Here is a 20,729-nt window from a genome sequence, read left to right on the forward strand (position 1 = left end):
ACGGCCCTTGTAGGATTATTGGAATTGACATCTCTTTTCCCCGGAACCTGTAAATATGGGTGAATTTCCTTTAGTAAACCAGAAGAAAATCGTTAGTCCATCCTTCTTCTCTCGCACATTCTTCTCTGCTCGATTTCTTATGTAAGCAATAATACAGAAGATGGCCTCATTTAGATTAAAACCGTCCTTCCCCATGCTGTTTGTGACTGACTTCTGATCACCCTCTATACGTATTTCCCCATCTGTCCACTGGAATAGAGGTTTAATGGGACACCGGAACACGCAGCTCGGGACTAGATTTCTCAGCCTCCCCTGCAGGCAGGTGAGGCCAGTGACTCCGTCCCAGCCGTGGGCTGCGAGCGGGAAGCCAAGGGCGCCACTTCAGAGTCCCACCCTTCAAAGGATGGGCATCTGCTCTCCTGACTCCTTTTTCCCTTCCCGTTGGGACGTGGTGAGAGCTCAACCAGCCGCCTTAGAGCCCAAAGTGGAAGCCGTGAGTTGCACGTGGTGTGAGAGAGAAAAACAAACCAAAGGGTCACAATCAGAAATGGCTGTCCTTGTCAAATGGTGCATGTGCCCTGGCACGGGGCTCTCACTGCCTGGACAGGGCACCTCTTTGTAACGCACGCACGGGCTCTGCCTGGGCTGAGGGGGGCTCCAGAGCAGTGCTGTCCCGTGAAAATCTAATGTGAGCCGCAAACACAAGCCTGAGAGGTAATTTTAAATTTTTTAGTAGCTGCGTTACAAAAGTAAAAAGAAACAGGGGCAGGCCCGGTGGTGCGGTGGTGGGGTTCATGCGCTCCTCTCTGGCGGCCTGGGGTTCGCTGGTTTGGATGCTGGGTGTGGACCTACACACCGCTCATCAAGCCATGCTGTGGCAGGCGTCCCACATATGGGGAGGAAGAAGATGGGCACAGATGTTAGCTCAGGGCCAATCTTCTTCAGAAAAAAAAAAAGTAAAAAGAAACAGATGAAATGATATTAGTAACATACTTAATAATATAATTATTATATGTTAGATGAATATCAATGTATACCAATATATTATAGTCATAATAATGATATGTGTGTTATATTGTTACATATAATGATCTTTGATATGTAATGATAACAATAATATAATTAATAATATATTTTGTTTAAGCCAATTTATCCAAAATATTATTTTCACCTATAATACAATAAAAAAGTTATTGATATCTTTTACACTTTTTTTTTTTTGAGGAAGATTAGCCCTGAGCTAACATCTGCTGCCAATCCTCCTCTTTTTGCTGAGGAAGACTGGCCCTGAGCTAACATCCGTGCCCATCTTCCTCTACTTTATATGTAGGACGCCTGCCACAGCATGGCTTGCCATGTCTGCACCTGGGATCCGAACCGGCGAACCCTGGGCCGCCGAATTGGAACGTGCAAACTTAACAGCTGCGCCACCAGCCTGGCTCCAACGATTTTTTTTTTTTTTTTTGCCGAAAGTCTTTGAAATACGGTGTGTGTTACACTCACGGCCCATCTCAGTTTGGACTCCCCACATTTCCATTGCTCAGCAGCCACATGCGCCGGTGGCTGCTGTCCTGGACAGCGCAGGTCTGGGTCTTGAGGAAGAGGACGAAGAGACACCAGCATAAAGGTTACAGACATTGAGAATGGTGTCCACCCCTCTAGCACGCAAGTCCATTCTAGAGCGTTATCTTCAATAAACGCTTGGACACACACACCAGGAGGTACAGAGGAGTCTGTTCACTGTGGTGTGAATAAAAATATCCCGGGCCGGCCCCGTGGCGCAGCGGTTAAGTGCGCATGTTCCGATTCTCGGCGGCCCAGGGTTCGCCGGTTCGGACCCCGGGTGCGGACATGGCACCGCTTGGCAAGCCATGCTGCGGCAGGCGTCCCACATATAAGTGGAGGAAGATGGGCACAGATGTTAGCTCAGGGCCAGTCTTCCTCAGCAAAAAGAGGATTGGCAGCCGATGTTAGCTTGGGGCTAATCTTCCTCCAGAAAAAAAAAAAAAATTGGAAACCACCGAAAATTTCACCAGTGGGGAAGTGATCCACAGGTGTCACGCTAACCAGGGATTCATGAGGCTGTTAAAAGGAAACAAGGTGTTTTTCCATGTGTTTATAAAAACTTTATTCTGAAAAGAAAATAGTGATAAAGCACATTTTAGAACAAAATCTGAGCCAAGCCTGCAGATTACATAACGGTGTTGTGTCAGTGTTACACTTCCTATTTCAATACCTGCACTGCGGTTGTGACAGAGGACACCCTCGTCCTTGAGAGATACGTGCTGAAGGATTTCGGGGCAAACAGGGGTGGTGGTTCCGCTGTGCTCTCAAACGATTCCGGGAAAAATGTAAATAGATCTACAGATCTAGATATAGACACGGACCTCCCGCGTTAACTTCCTGACCTCCCCACCCCAATTCTTTGAAACAACTCTCTGTCGGGTTGCTTCTGTTTCTCTGGAAAGCTCTGATTGGTACCCTCCACCATGCACACATGCATACAGCAGAGCATACGAATGCACGCGGGCAAACGCACCAAACAGTGAACCTGGGTGAAGGGTCTGCAGGCGTTGCTTTTACTCTTCTTGCCACTTCCCTTGTGGTGTGAAATAATATCAAAATAAAGAGTTGCCAAAAACAATTATTCCGAGAAGAAGTCATCACTTCACCAAGGGTCCAGGGCTTAGAAAACGTCAAGAACGCACGATTTAAGGCAATATGCAACTTTGGTCCCAAACCCTAGAATGTTAAGAGGGTGTGAATTGGTCACCTGCGTCTCCCTGGCTCAAGTGCCCCCTTGAGGTCAGGGTCAGAATAATAACATCGCATTCCCACCAGCATCAACTCCTCACAAATCCACCTTCAAAGATCCTTGCTGAGGGGCCAGCCTGGTGGTGTAGTGGTTAAGTCGGTATGCCCCTGCTTCAGGAGCCTGGGGTTCATAGGTTCAGATCCTGGGCGTGGACCTACTCCACTCATCAGCCATGCTGTGGCAGCATCCCACATAAAATAGAGGAAGATTGGCACAGATGGTAGCTCGGGGCCAATCTTCCTCACCAAAAAAAAAAAAAAAAAAAAAAAACAGACCTTTGCGGAGTAATGTAGACCATACACATGGCTCGATTTAGTGGAACTAAATCTTGTTGAACATTGTGCACCAGCATGTTCATTCCCAAACACAAACACCACATTCATGAAAGTCTGGGCGAATACACTCCAAACTGCTAAAAACAGCGGCAGTCACGGGATTTTTCAGTTCCTTTTTTTTGGGGGGGGTCGGGGGAGTGCATTCTGGGTTGTCAAATGTTTGCAATGTGCGTGGCTTACCTTTGGCATGGAAGGAAAGCCAGATCCTACAAATGGACGGTCGCTGTCGAAAAATACTCTCCGTGGTGGAAAGATGTGCGTGATATATTGTAGGGCTGCAGAAAAGCGTGGGCAAAGTGAGCCCGTTTCTGTGCTCGTTGCATCGTCGTGCCCATGGTGGCAGGCTGGAAAATGGTTCCCAGTGATGTCCACATCTTAATTCCTGGAGCCTGGGGCTTAAATAGCAAAAGGGACTTTGCAGACAAGTTAAGGATCTTGAAAGAGGAGACCATCCAGGGGGACCTCAAGTGGAATCACAAGGGTCCTTTTAGGAGGCAGAGGCAGATTTGAGTCACACAGTGGGAGAGAAGATGTGATCGTAGAGGGGGAGATTGGAGTGACGGCCACAAGCCGAGGGATGCTGGCAGCCAGCAGAAGCTGGAAGACGCAGGAACAGATTAGCCTTTAGAACTTACGGAGGGCGCGTGGCCCCACAGACCCCTTGATTCTGGCCTTTGGGTCTCCCGAACTGTGAGAGGATAAATTTCTGTTGTTTTAAACCACTGGGGTTTGTGGCAATTTGTTACAGCAGCCATAGGAGACTGACATAGGATCCTTCCTCGCTCCAGGCTCCAGCATGTTTCCAAGAAAACGTGGAATGAGGCTGGAAAGGATGGTTGTGGCTCAAGGAATGCCACCAGTCCCTGAGTGCTGGGCCACCCCCCCAGACCTGCTTGGCCTCTCTGGGCCTCCAAGCAACCTGCCTTGAGGCTCCCAGTCTCGGCTTCCCAGGACCCCAGGGAAGTTCCAGCCAGTTGGACTCGTGAGCTTTTCCACAGCTGCCTGGGGCCCTAGAAGGAAAGAGGGAGACGGTCTCAAATGTGGAAATCACGGCCCCGGGGGCAGGGGGCCAAGCCTAGATCGGGGCGGGGGTCTCTTTCACGTCGCTTCCTCCATCCTCAGAGGGGAACTTCCTCAGTTTTCTGAGCCCTGACTGTCCTCCTCTGACCGGTGTTTGGACTCTGCGGGTGGGTCCCCCATGGAAGGAGCCCCAGATGGGGTGGCCGGTGCGCAGGCCAATGAGAGGCCCAGAGGGGAACGATGGGTCATTTCCTCCCTGGCTCTCTGCGCCCTCCCTTGGGGCCTTAAAAACCACAGCCCTCGCGCAGGAGGCACCTTTGACCAGTGGCGAAGCCGGGCGACCCGAATATGGTGAGTCCAGAAGGGGACCCTTCTTCCTTGCCACCTCTCTCCTCCCGGGGCCCCTTGCTCTCTCCGTCTCTCTCCCCCTCGCCATCTCCCCCTTTCCTTCCTCCTCCTGCCCGTCCTCCATCTCCCCCCCGTCTCCCCCGCTCTCACTCCGGGGCTGGGCCGTGGCTGAGGAGGAAGATTATCAAGAGATTACGGGAGCCACCGCAAGGCCAGAGGGCTGGGATCCAAAGTCCCCCAGGGCAGGAAACCCTCGCTGTCACATCTGGTCAGATGACTCCCTTCCTCGAGGGGAGAGACCCAGGAAAGGCCTTGCAGGCAGCGGGAATGGCAGGAACAGAGATTGGGAGGCTGGAAAAGGCCAGTCTGGAAGAACGGTAAAGTTACTTGGACTTTTCAGAGGCTCTGAATCGTAGAGATGGGGAAACTGAAGCCCGGGGAGGTGCGGAGCTGGCCCGGGTCCTTCAGCAGTTGGCGGCAGACCCAGGCTGTCCCGTGGACTCTGTGCGTCTCGGAGGGAGACTGTCTCCGGGGTAGACGCGGGGCCCCTTGCACTCCTGCACCCCGAGGTCCCGGCTGAGAGAGGCATGGCTGTGATTGACACCTGCGTGTGGAGGCTCTGGTCCCGCTGCATCTGGGAGAAAGAGGAAACGGCGCATGCGCTGGACCAGGGAGGGGCTGGCTGCGGCTTCGTTCCCGCATCTCCCTTCTCAGACCCCACCGGGGCTTTCGGAACGCGGCCCACCACTAGCTTCGACTGCTTTTTCTTTCTGTATAAAATAGTCCCAAGTCCCACAGTGGAAAGCCACTCCTTGTCACTGCCCCCAGACGCAACCGTGGGTACCAGTTTGTCGTGCATCCTTCCAGAAACGGTCTACAGGTGCTCAAGGACCGATAGGCAGGAAATGAAGTCAGGAGAAGTTGCACATGAGGGTCACACTGAAACGGGGTTCAAATGCTGCCCCTTCTGTGTGATAGCTGGGAAGACCTGTTTCTGCTGTTCCGCCTTCTCCTCATCTTCACGATGGGGATAGAAAGCCCAAAGAATCAGAACCCACATCATGGGATCGTTGAGAGAATTCAACGAGATAATCCCTGGAAAGTTCTTGCAACAGCGCCTGGCATACAGTTGGCGCTCAATGCACGGGACGTGTCTATCCTTTCTCCCCGCCCCCTGCAAATTGAAGTATGTTTTACATGTTATCTTACATCTTGCTTTTTCGAGAGTAACATATATTATTAACCAGCATGTATTGAGTGCCTACTGCATGTGCTATGCACTTTACTTGTAATAATTTCATCTTAAACAACCTATAAAGCAGGTACTATTACAATACCTGTGTATTTCAAGGGAGTTGCCTCTTTCTTTCTATCAGCTGTATAATATTCCAGTGGGAGGCTCCAACCTGAATGGAGGTTTAGGTTGTTTCCAACATTTTGTCTTTCACACCAAAACTATATCTTTGGACCCATGTCTGGGTTTTCAGAACTGCAAATGCTGAATCCAAGGCATGGGCAATTTTTATTTCAACAGATATCGCCCAAAGTTGTACCCACTTATATTTCCACTCTCCGGGGCCTGGGACTGTCTGTGTGTCTACGCTGCCCTCTGCTTTTTTATTTTCGCTGACTCGAGAAACAGTTCATTGCACCTTCCAAGGCTCTGGAGGCTCGTCTTTTTCATGTGGTTTTCAAAATGTGTGTGTTTCTGATTCTTAACGCTTAGGGGTTGGAGTCGCAAAGGTTGTGCAAATTCAAGAAGGTAAATCTGAGTTGAAATGTCGGTCCCCACCCTTGTGGCCGGTAGCTCAGAGGTCACAGCCCACAATACTTTCGTGTGGTTCCGTGGGAGGATGTTTTTAAAGACTCTGAGTCCCAATAGGAACAGAGAAGAGGATGTTCAGGGAAAAAAAAAAGACTTGGCCTTCTGTGTGTTTATGGGCTTTCTCACGTCTTTGAGTCGGTCTGTCATTTTCACTGTGATGGGGGGACAGCTGGCAGGACTTTCTCGACTGGAAGGATGGGGAAACCGACGCCCAGAGAGCAAGGGAAGGGCCTGGGGCAGAGTTTACCACACACCAGCTGCATGACTGAGGTCAAGCCATGCCTCTCCTCTGAGCACTCGAGGCTTCCAGCTTCTCTTCCTCCTCTTGGCCGTCACCCCGGCCCAGCCCCATCCTCACAGGTCTGGATCCTCCCCCCTGCCTCCTCTCCGGTCCTCTTGCTTCTTGTCTCACCTCCTCACAGTGGCCGGAGGGATCTTTCTAAACCGAAATTCGAATCTAGTCCCTCTACAGCTCAAAGACCATCCGTGGCTCCCCATGACCCCAGAAGAAAATACAAATTCTTGAACGCGGCGTCTGCGGCTCTTCCTTCGTTTTCTGATGTGTGGCACATTCCCTCCCTCGAACTTTGTGGCTTTTTGCCTTACGTGCGTGGCTGTCACTCTCGCCACACTTTAGGCGTGCAAGCCGCTCAGAGAGGGCTCTGGAGTCCCACGCTCAGAAATTCTCTCCTATCTCTGCCACTTGCTAACTGCGGGGGCTTGGAAGGGTCTCTCGAGCTCTCTGTGGCCTCAGTTGTCTTCTCTGTAAAGCGGGAGTGGCAAGAGCAACATTGTTGTGGATTCAATGAGCTCATACGGGAAGAGGGCTTAGAACAGAGCTCGGCGATCGTGCTCGCTATTCCCGTAAGTCCCGTGTCTGCCTCACCCCGTTCTCCTCCCATCCGTTTGCGTCTCCTTGCTGTCACCGCCCTGGTACAAGCCCATCGGCAGAGGTGGCTACTGAAATGTCATCGTAATGACGCAAAATGAAAAGTGTGGTCTTTCAGATGCATCCGCCACATTGCATGTGCTCAGCACGCACACAGGTGGCGATCACCTCGGACAGCACTGATCTAGAACATTCCATCAGCGCACAAAGTCCTACTGGCTGGCCCTGCAGCTGGATCTTCCCAGTCCCCTCCTGCTCCCACGCCAGGCTGGACCCTATCGAACGCTCTCTCGGTCCTCGTCAGAGGCCAGATAGGTCAGGACCGGGCCCCCCAGCCACTTAATGTTTGCGCCAGTAAGAAATATTCTTAGAAGCTTTGCTGAACTCCCAGAATTGCGGAACCACGAATTCTGTTGTATATTTGATCTGATTTGCATTTTGCGGCAGTGGGCAGTGCGCGCACTTGGATGGGTCTGTGTACAGGATGAACAAAAACCTGTATGATGAAGACTTCCTGTCGCTGCCAGCCTTCTGGCTCGCAGCTTCCCCTCCCCGGGGCAGCTACGGTTCGAGGTTTCCTATGTCGGCTGCTGGAGATGGTCTGTGCCTGTGCCAGCAAACACACACACGTGCACATGCGGAGAGAGATCGAATGATAGAGACAGAGATAGAGATAGAGGGAGGAAGGGAGGGAGGGAGAGAGAGGTGGAGAGACAGAGAGAGAGAGAAGTTCCTCTTTCATAGGTGGCGTGGTTGACACACTATCCATTCCTCGCTTTTTCTATTTCACCCCAGATCTTGGCGCTCTTTCCACATCAGCACATAATCGTCCTCCTCCTTTTTGATGGCTGCGTAATATTCTGCTGCCTGGATGTGCCATCATTCATTTGGCGAGTCCCCTTTTGCTGGACACCAGCTATTTCCGATCTTTGTAGGCATGCTGCAAGGGCCAGACTTTGCAAGCCATTTGCATCGGGAAGATCCTGGAAACCATAGAGTGTCAGAATCATCATCTTTTTTCTGTGATCATGAGGTCAATGACAGGAAGGGGTTGAGTGAGCTCACGCTAGGAAAGGCGCTTTGTCAGCTGACGAGAGGAGGCATGAGGAGTGCGAGAGCAGGGGGTGGGGGGCTCCCCTTCTTTGGGCTGTGAGTCATTCTGTAGCCAAGGATGGCTGAGAGCTTTCGAAATGAGCAGAGGCAAAAGTTAGCTTCGGGGAGCTCTCCAGAGCGGACATTCGAAATATTTAACAACTTGCTAAGGAGCAGAGCCCCCCTGAGGGAGTGGGGTCTGGGGCTTCCTGCCCTGCCGTCATCAACCCTTTAGTGACCAGAGCATGGGGACCTGGGGGGGGCACCCCAGAGTAGAAAATGGGGAGCCAGGGTGCTGGGGGGGGGATGGTGGAGGTCGGGGGCTGAGGGCAGGGGCTATTTATCAATGGAAATATTTCAACAATTTTAACTCTCTATTTTGAAGTATCTTCACATTTATAGAAAAATGTTAAGAATACAAAGACCTCCTATATACTCTTTACCCAGATTCTCAAAATTTGCTTTATCTATCTATATCTATCAATCTTCTATCAATCTATCTGTTAACTATCCTCTTTTTTCTTAATCATTTGAGAGTAAGTTATAGGCGTTGTGTCCCTTTCTCCCTAAATACCTCAGTAACTATTTCTCACAAACAAGGACATTCACCTACATGAACCCAGCACAGTTTTCAACATCAGGAAATTTAACATTCGATGCAATACCGTTATCTGGTCTACAGAACATATTTAAACTTGCTCAGTTGTCCAAATAACACCCTTGAAGGCAAATCTGATTTTCCTGCTCCAGGATGTCACTTTCACTGTCCAGGAAAATCAAAAGTGACTCTTTAGTTTCCGTTCATCTGGAACCTCCCTCAGCCCTTCCTTGTCTTCATGACACTGACATTTTTTTCTTTTTCTTTGGTGAGGAAGACTGGCCCTGAGCTAACATCTATACCAGTCTTCCCCTATTTTGTATGTGGGACGCCGCCACAGAATGGCTTGATGAGCGGTGTGTAGGTGAGTGGCCCGGGATCTGAACCAGCAAACCCCAGGCCACTGAAGAAGAAGATGAGAACTTAACCACTATGCTGCTGGGCCAGCCCGGGCATTTTTTTTAATTGAGTAAAATTCACATAACATATAATTTACTGTTTTAAAATGTACAATTCTCTGGCGTTTAGTACATTCACAATGTGTACAATCACCATCTCTATCTGGTTCCAGAACCCTCAAGATGAACCTTGGAGGGGCCGGCCCTGGGGCCGAGTGGTTCAGTTTGCGCACTCTGCTTCAGTGGCCCAGGGTTTTGCAGGTTTGGATCCTGGGTGCAGACATGGCACCGCTCATCGGGCCATGCTGAGGCGGCATCCCACATGCCACAACTAGAAGGGCCCACAACTAAAAATGCACAACTACGTACTGGGGGGATTTGGGGAGAAGAAGGAAAAAAAGAAGATTGGTAACAGATGTTAGCTCAGGTGCCAATCTTTAAAAAAAAAAAGACACCCTGTACCCATTAAGCCTCACTCCCCATTCCCCGGGCCCACAATCTCCAGCAACCACTCATCCACTTCCTGTCTCTGTGGATTTCCCTATTCTGGACATTTCATATAAATGGAATCATATGACATGTGACTTCCTGTGTCCGGCTTCTTTCACTCAGCACAATGTTTCCAAGGTTCATCCATGTTGTAGCATCTATCAGAGCTCCATTCCTTTTTCATGGCTGAATAATATTCCACCACATGGCTATAGCATACGCTGTTAGTCCACTCGTTAGCTGGCATTGACGTTTTCCCTTCCAGTAATTGAAGCACTGGCGTGGCTCTACCAGCAGACACTCCTGCCCGTCCACCTGGCCAGTCTCAGGGCAACGTAAAGGGACCAGAAATAAAAAAGAGTGGTCAGAGAAAGACCTTGATGTGAGCTCTTCCATAGTCATGAAATCGATAAATTATAATAGTATTGGCTGCCATTTCTTGTCTCCTCCTCTGTCCCAGGTTCTTTGTTAGATGCACGAACATTTCTCATCTTATTTAATCCACGAGGTGGGTCTTTCAGCAGGTATAAACCTCAGCCCGCAAATTCAGGTGCGCTGAAAACCCAGCTCTGAATATTTCCGTCACAACGATTTCTATTTCTCTCTGCCTCCTGTCCCTGGGTTGGTGACCAAGTGGCCTTCAAGGATGGGCTAGCTGCAAGGGCCACAGAGCTCGCCCCGGAGGCGTCCGCAGCCCCCCTTGGGGACGGTGAGGGGCAGCCCGCCTGGGTTTGCACCCCAGCCTGGAAAGGTTTGAATTCCTATCTACGTGACCTGGAACAGCCAACTTCCCCTTCTGGTGCCTCTGTTTCCTCATCAATAAAATGGGTATATTAATAGAACCAAACTGTAGGGTCGTGGTCAGGATTGAAAGAGCTATTGCCAGGAAAGAGCTGGCTGCTTCAGTGTGACCATTCCATGCCGTGTGGGGATTTTCCTGCCGTGTCTCATTGCCTACAAAACTCTCTCGAGCCCCCTCCCCCTTTTTAACATAAACACACCACCGTATCATCCTCGATAAAATTAGCACCGATCGTTACTACCGTCAAATAGCCAGCCCATTTTTAAATTTCCCAGATTGTCTCAAAAATATCTTATTCTCCAGTTGATTGTTCCAATCAGGATCCAAACGAGGTCTTCACATTGCCTTTGGTTGATACGCGTCTTAAATCTCTTTTGATCCGTGGCACTCCCCTTTTACTTGTGGGAGAAACCAAACCCTTTGTCCCATAGAGTTTCCCGCAATCTGATTAGGCTGATTTCATCCCTGTGGTGCTATTTATGTTCCTCTCTCCTCCACTTTTCCTGTAAACTGGTAGTTTTAATCCAGCAGCTTGATTAGATTCACATTGAATTTTTTTTTTTTTTTTTTTTTTTTGGTGAGGAAGATTGGCTCTGAGCTCACATCTGTTGCCAATCCTCCTTTTTTTGCCCAGGAAGATTGTCGATGAGCTAACATCTGTGCCAATCTTCCTCTGTTTTATATGTGGGCCGCCGCCACAGCGTGGCTTAACAAGCAGTATGTAGGTTCGCACGCACCCAGGAGCCAAACCTGCGAACCCCGGCCGCTTAAGTGGAGCACACGAACTTAACCATCAGGCTGGCCCTCAAATTTGTTTTTTGGCAAAAATTGCTTCAGAGTTAGCTGTGTTCTTTCTACTGCATCATGTCAGATAGAACAGAACGTCTGACTGTCTCTCTTCTCGGGGTGCCGAGGTCCCTCAGCGGGTTTGGGGGGCCAGCCCGACTCATTGATTGGAAAGTTCCTGTCCGTCTCTCCCCTGATGGTTTTATCAGATGTTGATGGTCCTCCCGGAGGTCCGCTCTTTCCTTAGTTCTGTCGCTCCTCCTGCAGGTCTTGTTCTTAGACTTCTCTAAACAAGGGCTCTCCCACATTGACTCTTTATTTCCCTGAAACATACTCTGTACGGAAATGGCAGGAGCATACGCTGTTAGTCCAAATGCTTGATTCATTCCCTTTCCAGAATAAAAAGGTGACCAACGGGTTTGCTTGCTTTTATTATAGTTAGGAACCCACAGATCTTTATCCATTAATATGTCTCACTCCATCACAGTTCTTCTTATTATTTGATGCTCAAATTGTCCCATCTTTGACTAGTGGGAGCCCTTTGGGGCTGCCTCTTGCATCTTTTTTGACTTGTGCCCATTAAAAACTTTCTTACATCCTAGTGCAAGATGTCCTGGGCTCATCTGGTCTATTTCCTGTCCCAGAACAGGAATTGGCCTTTCTCCAGGGAGCCCTGGGTGCTGTGAGTGACAGATGGTAATTAGAGGCCATAATCTGGGTGCAAAGGTTCTCTTTGTTCTTGAACGTATAACTTCTTCTACTCCTTTCATCCCTTCTGCCCTCCCTCCAGCAAAGTGAACATCTATTTCTTCTTCTCCCTCTTGCTTTCCCCACAGATTTTCTCTCCGCTTTGACACCGAGGTTTTGGAGCTAAATCCAGCTAAAGTGGGTGAACCTCTAGGAGTTAACTAGGACAGAATCAGAGGCACGGAGCAGGGGTAGAACTTGCAGAGGGCCATGCAGACTTCAGCTGGGACAGTCAGGATCTGGACCTTAATGCCGTGCCGAGCCACCCTGGAACCCAAGGTCAAAGGACACATGTGCACTCTCATCTACGCTTAGCAAAACGTCCTCCCATAGTCTGGACCAAGTAGAAAAACTAAATAAAAGCTCTACCCAAAAAAACTCCCCAAAACCCCAACAATGCGACTCTACATAAAGCCCCAAACTGCATGATATGTTTGCAGGCCGTTGTCACCCTGCAAAGATGCGTGCAGCTGGGAATACAAACTGTGGGCTGGTCAGAAAGTTCCTGTTGCACAATAAGGCAGGGTCACAGATTGAACAAACAATGACAGCAGCCTGTCTTTATTTAAAATTTGGATTTTTTTTCCACGATGGATTTTTTTTGGGGGGGGCGCCGGGCATTCATTTTGATTCTTTAAAATATTGCAATAAGATGTTTATCTTGATGACCAAGTTTTTGGGGGGGGTCCCCTCTCTCCCCACTTGAACGTTGTGCCTGTGTATACGGGGCACTGCAGAACTGCTGCGTCCTCTGGGTCGCCACTCCCAGCTGGCACACAGCTGCCTTGGTGGTGGAAGGCAGGACAAGGGGCGTTGGTCGGGATGGTGGTGGTGGTGGGTGGTGGTGGGATAACCATCTAGTAATATCTTCTCAGTTTGTTGGTGACGTTAAAAATATCTAACAAGCAGTGTGTCGTGGGCACTGACCAATTGGAGTGGATAGTGACCACAGCGTTGCAGGAAGCCTAAATTTTAACAATTTGGTTGCTAGAGCCTGGGGAAGTCCAAGGACTTAAGGGGGAGGTGGCAGGGTGGCAGGGAGACCAATCGGCGTGGAAGCGTTTTCAATATTTTAGTAAGCGGCAGGATACCGCAGTAGGCTCTCAGCCCTCAGCATTCCCCATTTCCCGGAAGAAACCTGAGGCTCAAAGTAGTGCAGCGGTGGGTTCAAAGCCGTGTAGCTCTCTCGGGCCTCCCTGGGCCCTGTCTGCAGACTGATTGTCTCCCTGTCTCTCTGGTTCCACCTAGGCCTCCATGGACAATACCACCTTTGACTACTCCAATTACGGCGACTCCACTGATGGCTTCAACGAACCAGTGGATAACTCCTCCAGGACCCAGAGTCTGACTTGTCTACAGGTCATTGCCCTGATCGTCTATGCAGCTGTCTTCCTGGTGGGAGTGCCCGGCAACGCCCTGGTGGTCTGGGTGACAGGGTCCGAGGCCAGGCGAACCGTCAACGCCGTCTGGTTTCTCAACCTGGCAGTGGCTGACCTCCTGTCCTGCCTGGCGCTGCCCATCTTGTTTACGTCCGTCATCCTGCACGGCGAGTGGCCCTTCGGCAGCGCCGCCTGCAGCATCCTGCCCTCGCTCATCCTGCTCAACATGTACGCCAGCATCCTGATCCTGGCCACCATCAGCGCCGACCGCTTCGTGCTTGTGGTTAACCCCATCTGGTGCCAGAACTACCGAGGGGCCCACGTGGCCTGGACCGCCTGTGGCGTGGCCTGGTTCTTGGCCCTGCTGCTGACCATACCGTCTTTCCGGTTCCGTTCGGTCCACAAGGAGTACTATCCGACCCGGATAACGTGTAGTGTCAACTATGGTGGCAGTGACCTCAAGGAGAAGGCCGTGGCCATCGTCCGTCTGGTCGTGGGCTTCCTGTGGCCACTGGTCACCCTTACAATATGTTACACCTTCCTCCTCATCCGGGCATGGAGCCGCAGCGCCACACGCTCCACCAAGACGCTCAAAGTGGTGGTGGCAGTGGTGACCAGCTTCTTTGTCCTCTGGCTGCCCTACCAGGTGACGGGGATGATGTTGTCTTTCCTCCACAAGGCCGATAGCGTCTTCAAAGTTGTGTCCAGGATCGACCCCCTGTCTGTCTCCCTTGCGTACGTCAACTGTTGCATCAATCCTGTCATCTACGTGGTGGCCGCCCAGGGCTTCCAGGCCCGGTTCCTGAAGTCTCTCCCCAATGTTCTCAGGAAAGTGTTGACGACCGAGGAGAGCTTAACCAGAGAGTCCAAGTCCTTCACGCTCTCCACGATGGAGACTCCATCTCAGAAGTGCCAGGCCGTGTGAGGGCAGGCCTCCCCGGCTGCCGTCTGCCCGGGGCTGCCCCCGGCTGTCCAGTCTCTGTTGATTTTTAACTCAGCCCTTGCTGAGGCGGTGTGGGTTTTAGTGAACTCGTCTCCATTCCTTCCATCTTTCCCGGACTTGTCTTCCTCCCGGGCGAGCTCTTCTCATCCTTCCTGCTTTCCAACATCGACACTTCCTTCTAGAGAGACCCAACCATTCTTTCCACCCACGGACTTTGAGAAACAACCAGGAGCCCGTACGGAGTGCTCTCCTACAGCGACAGGTCTGCGCGAGCAGAGCCCACGAATAGAATATATCAGCTGCCTAGAATCCGGACGCGCAGACGCGGTCTAACCCTGTTGAGAAAAGAGTTGTGTGTTTATTCTACGGAGAGTTGGATGAAAACGTAACTGGTTTCTCAAAACTTGTTCTTGTTTAGGACAAAGCAAAAGGACATGGACCTACCCAAGCTTTTGTAAGTGAGTTGATTTAAAGAAAAACAGTAGGTTAAACTATTCCTTAATTGGGTTTTTAGAAAAACTATTAAGTTAAAACACGTCATGTTGTTATGGCGGAGAGCATGCGGAAGCTACACTGAAGACCGAGGTTGGGCAATATTGGTTGGGTCCCTGCAGGGACTGGAGGCACGGGAAAATCTGACTTACTCCTTTGTAAACTGTTGTTTTGTTTGAACTTCCCCCCCAAAATTAAACTTTGAATTTGAGATCATTGTAGGCTCACATGAAATTGTAAATAATAAGACAGAGGGATGCTGGGTCCTGTTTCCCTCCACAGCAACATCTTGCAAAATGACATTGTGACATCACAACCAGGATATTGACACAGATAGTCGACCATCAGGACACTTTCGTCACCACCAGGATCCCTCGCCCTGTTCTGGCCACCTCCACTTCCCTCCATTCTCCCCAGCCTTGTCCCCAAGCCCTGGCAATGACGACTCCACTCTCCGTCTCTAGAATTTTGTCCTTTCAAGAACGCTCTATCAATGGAATCATGCAGCATATAACTTTTTGACTTTTTGAAAAACTAGTATGCATCCTTTGACTAATGAAAATAAAAAATAATCGCTGTTGAAATGTTGTGTTGTTTATTTTTTTACTTTCGTTGTCCCATATGAATTTTAGGATTCTTTGCTCTATTTCCATGAAGAATGTCATTGGGATTCTGATTGGGATGGCGTTGCATCTGTAGATTGCTTTGAGTAGTATGGACATTTGAACTCTGTTTATTCTTCCAATCCATGTATGTGGAATCTCTTGCCGTCTCTTTATGTTGTCACTGATTTCTTTCAATACTGTCTTATAGTTTTCAGTGTATACGTCTTTCACCTCCTTGGTTAAATTTATTCCTGGAAATTTTATTCTTTTTGTTGCGATTGTAAATGGGATTGTATTCTCGACTTCTCTTTCTGTAAGCTTGTTATCAGAGTACAGAAATGCAACTGGTTTTTGTAAGTTGATTTTGTACCCTGCAGCTTTGCTGTGGTTGTTGATTATTTCGAATAGTTTCCTGATGGATTCTTTAGGGTTTTCCTTATATAGAATGATGTCATCTGCAAGCAGCAAGAGTTTCACTTCTTCCTTTCCAATTTGGACGCCCTTTATTTCTTTTTCTTGCCTAATTGCTCAGCCAAAACCTCCAGCACTATGTTGAATAAGAGTGGTGAGAGTGGGCACCCTTGTCTTGTTCCTGTTCTCAGAGGAATGGCTTCCAGTTTTCCTCATTGAGTATGAAGTTGGCTCATATATGGCCTTTATTATGTTGAGGTACTTTCCTTCTATCCCCATTTGATCAAGAGTTTTGATCACAAACGCATGTTGGATCTTGTCAAATGCTTTCTCTGCATCTATTGAGATGATCATGTGGTTTTTATTCCTCAGTTTGTTGATGTGATGTGTCACGTTGATTGATCTGCGCATGTTGAACCATGCCTGTGTCCCTGGTATGAATCCCACTTGATCATGGTGTATGATCCTTTTCATGTGTTGCTGTGTGTGTTTTGCCAATATTTTGTTGGGGAGTTGTGCATCTATGTTCATCAGCGATATTGGCCTGTACTTTTCCTTGTCCGTGGTGTCCTTGTCTGGTTTTCACATCAGGCTGATGTTGGCCTCATAGACTGAGTTAGGAAGCATTCCATCTTCTTCAATTTTCTGGAAGAGTTTGAGAAGGATAGATATTCAGTCTTCTTTGAATGTTTGGTAGAATTCTCCAGAGAAGCCGTCTGGTCCTGGACTTTTGGTTTTTGGGAGGTTTTTGATTGCTGTTTCAATCTCTTTACTTGTGATGGGTCTATTCGGATTCTCTATTTCTTCTTGACTCAGTTTCGGGAGGCTGTATGAGTCTAAGAATGTATCCATTTCTTTTAGGTTATGCAATTTGTGGGCATATAGTGTTTCATAGTATTCTCTTATAAAAATGTTGCATTATTTATAATTGACCCTAAAACATTTCTTCTAGTATTTTGCGTGTATGCCTGTGTGTAGATTGGCTAGAAATATTGTATAGACAAGTGCTGTCCAACAGAAATATGATATGAGCCATGTTAAGTAGTTTTAAATTTTCTACCAGCTATATTAAAAAATTAAAAAGAAAGAGATGAAATAATAGTAATATATTTAATAATGTAATATAATTATATGCTATATTAACAATGATATGAATGATAAATTAATTATATTATATAAATATTCTATATTATATGAATATCAATATATTATATAGTAATTACATTTATAATTATATAACATGGAAAATTAACTATATTATATAATATAGAAAATATATAACACATTGTATATAATATATATTCATATTTATAGTAACATCAATGTTATTAATGTAATGTATTTATATTATATTGCTATATATAATGATATTTAATATATAAAAGAATAATATGATCAGTATTATGTTTTGCTTAACTCAATATATCCAAAATGTTATTTATTTGTTTTTTTTGAGGAAGATTAGCTATGGGCTAACATCTGCTGTCAATCCTCCTCTTTTTTTTTTGCAGAGGAAGACTGGCCCTGAGCTAACATCCATGCCCATCTTCCTCTACTTTCTATGTGGGACACCTGCCACAGCATGGCTTGCCAAGCGGTGCCATGTATGCAGCTGGGATCTGAACCGGTGAACTCAGGGCCACTGAAGCGGAATGTGCACACTTAACTGCTGTGCCACCTCGACACCCAACGTCCTTCCCGCCGCTCCGGCCTTCTCGCTGGTGGCTCCAGGCCTGGCTGGTTTTCCTCCTGCCTTCTCTCTGTGACCCTTCCCCGCCTCCTCCACAGTTTCTTCTTCTGCCCGCACACTCGGGCTTTCTCCAGTTCTGTCTTGAACCCGCTTCTGCCTCTTGCAACTTCCCCCACACCTCTCTCTGCAGGATGTGGCCTCCGCACCCACTCACCTCACCCGAACTGACCTGGGCATCTTCTCCCAAACCGCCCCCTCCCCTCTCATCGCCCCACCGTCCACGCGGTCACCCAAGCCCGTGCCTGGGAACCATGCTGGACGCTGCCCTCTTCTTGCCCCACGGCCTGCCTAGTCCAAGCACGCCATCCTCTCCCCCTTGAGTTCCTGCCTCCCCTCCTGCCTGGTCTCCTGGTTACCCGGCCTATTTTTAAGAGACCATCCCTATCCCTCTTCTACCTTCCTTCAGGATGCAGCCTCCTCCAGGGAGTCCACCAAGACTTCCTCCTCTGCCTCCCCACCCCCACACTGCCTCTCTGTTCCTAGCCATCCTCTGGCTTTCCCTCACCCTGATGTGGGAAGGAGATGCTGTCTCAAGAGCTAGGCCCCACCACAGTCTTCTAGAAACACTGGGAGGCCAATGAGTGGGATCCAGGTGGCTTCTCCAAGGCAGCCTCTGCCTGATGTTGACCAGCCCTGCCCAGGAGGGAAGTGGGCTGAAGGGCCAGGCTATTGCCAAATCTGGCCCTCCGGGGAATCTGCTGGGTCAACATGTTCTGAAGAGGAAGCGGTGGGGAAAGGAAGCGGGTGATGGGTTTGACCAAGTTGGCTGTGCTCCAACGCCTCCCCAAAGGCCCCTGTCACTCCCTACTCTGTTCCTCAGACCTGGCTCCCCAAGGCCCGGGGTCAGAGCCTCTCCCTGCCTCTGTGCTGTGTGAGCTGCCCTGGCACCACACCTAATCTCTTGGAGGGTGTTACTCCAGGTCAGCGTTGTCTGATGGGAAAATAATTCGAGCCACGGTCTCCTTTTCACATTTTCCAGTAGCCCGAGCAAGGGACAAGCAAAGAGAGACAAAAAGAATTGGAGAAAATTAATTTTACTGATGAATTTTATTGAACCCAATACGTTCATAATACTAGTTCAATGTGAGATCAATATAAAACATGATTGAGAGGTTTGACATCCTTTTTTTAATGCCAAGTCTTCAGAATCCTGTGCGTGTTTTACACCCCAGCACCTCTCATCTCAGATCCACCACTTTTCAGAGCTCAGTGGCCTCGTGTGGCCAGTGGCTACCACATCAGACGGGTCAGGGCTAGAATTCCTCGACCGACATTCAGACCATCTACGAAATTCTAATATCTGACAGCTGGAGCTCCAGACTTCCAACTCTCCGAGGTTCCGATGTGACATTCTAGAACACTGTCCTTCAAATGGTCTGTGACTAAAATCGTAGGATCCTTCGAGTCCAATAACCTATGGGTTCCAGTGCTCTCAGAGGCTGTGATTCCAACGCTGTTGCCTTCAGAGTCTTTGTCCTAGATCTGGGGGTCCCCAAATGCCAGCCTGTTGGCCAAATCTGGCCCACCACTTGTTTTTGTTAATAAAGTTTTATCGGAACACAGCCATGCCCGTTCAGTCTGTGGCCAGCTTCATTCCACCAGGCAGATGGAGCAGTTGTGACAGAGACCACAAGTGACCTCTTGACTAGCAGAAACAAATAGGTGCTCTCTATTCCTTTACCAAAAAAGTTTATTGACCCTTGATCAAGAAATTCACAGATTTTTTTTTTTTTTTTTTTTTGGTGAGGAAGATTGTCGCTGAACTAATATCTGTGCCAGTCTTCCTCTATTTTGTAGGTGGGCCGCCGCCACAGCATGATGAGTGGTGTGTAGGTCCGTGCCCAGGATCCAGGCTGGCGAACCCTGGGCTGCCAAAGCCTAGTGCATGAACTTAACCACTAGGCAACCCAGCCGCCCTAAAATTCTCAGATTTAAGAGGGGTGGTGGTTTAACAGACGTTTATTTAATTGTTGAGCTTTATAAGTTAACACATAGATTACACACATTCTTTTCCATGTGTCAAATATCACATAATAATACACACCGTTCAAAAGAGCCTGGTTTCTCCCTCTTAGCCATTCACTCTCTGTCTTCTATAATTCAATGAGGTTGAAGTCTGTGAAATTGCCAAACTTCATCCTACCTTGGGGTGAGGTGGGTAACGGTTTATTTCTTTATTACTTTTTAAAAAAACTGTAAAATACGCCTAACAACAAAACTCACCATTGGCCGCATTTAGCACAGTCACACTGTTTTGCAACCGTCACCAATATTTAGCTTTAAAACACTTCCCTCACCCCAGAAGAAAACCCCGTACCTATGAAGCAATTACTTCCCATTCTCCTCTCCGCCACCCAGCCCCCGGCAACTGCGAGTCTGCTTTCTGTCGCTACGGCCTTGCCGAAACCCAACCTAGTTTGACCCAGAAAAAGGGCAATTTCCTATGCATTCACTTAACAACCTTCCAGGGTGTTCCCATTTCGAGTTTCTCCTGGCATGGAGAGCTGGCGCCCAGCATCTCGCAGGGTGGCTGTAAGAGGATTCCCGCCTCCCAGAGCAGCGTGGCCCCCAACCCACCCTCCAACCTTCTCAGGCCTGTGGAGAGCCTGTCCTCGGCCCCTAGCATCCCTCAGACCCCCAGGTAGGAGCCCGCAGCTCCAGGGACACCAGGAAACCTCAGCCTCCCAGAATCTGAGAAACGTCCTCCTGGAGAGACAGCGGTGGGGAAGTTTATTAAGATTGAACCATCGAGAAACACATCCCTGTAAGCTCATCAGCTCAGACGAAGCCGGAGCTGATAACGGACAGTCTCCACCTTGGGTTTCTTCCATCTCAGTCTTTTTCCCACCAGGGTGGGGTCCCACGGGGGCCCGGGGCTGGCGGGACGTGGGACATGAGGCGGCCTCCCCGAGCCTGGTGAAAGCGGGCAGAGGGCACATGTGTTTCCACAGGGATCCCGGGCCTGGCTCGGCCAAGACAAGGTCACCAGGAGAGGCGCCGGGAGA

The 20,729-nt window shown here is 49.0% G+C and overlaps 1 protein-coding gene across 2 annotated transcripts; it reads left to right on the forward strand.

The window, feature by feature from the left end:
• Positions 1-3,342: 3,342 nt before the first annotated feature.
• On the forward strand, positions 3,343-15,542 carry C5AR1 (complement C5a receptor 1). 2 transcript variants are annotated; one of them, XM_001503145.6, is made up of 2 exons: positions 3,343-4,521; positions 13,393-15,542. In XM_001503145.6, the coding sequence occupies exons 1-2, from the start codon at positions 4,519-4,521 to the stop codon at positions 14,446-14,448; spliced, it is 1,059 nt and encodes a 352-aa protein (XP_001503195.1). In that variant the 5' UTR covers positions 3,343-4,518; the 3' UTR covers positions 14,449-15,542. The 2 variants fall into 2 exon arrangements, with proteins under 2 accessions (XP_001503195.1, XP_070079182.1); XM_070223081.1 differs by lacking the exon at positions 3,343-4,521 and adding an exon at positions 4,689-4,895.
• Positions 15,543-20,729: the final 5,187 nt, after the last annotated feature.

The sequence above is a fragment of the Equus caballus genome, chromosome 10 (genome assembly GCF_041296265.1).
Source record: "Equus caballus isolate H_3958 breed thoroughbred chromosome 10, TB-T2T, whole genome shotgun sequence".
Classification (NCBI taxonomy): domain Eukaryota; kingdom Metazoa; phylum Chordata; class Mammalia; order Perissodactyla; family Equidae; genus Equus; species Equus caballus.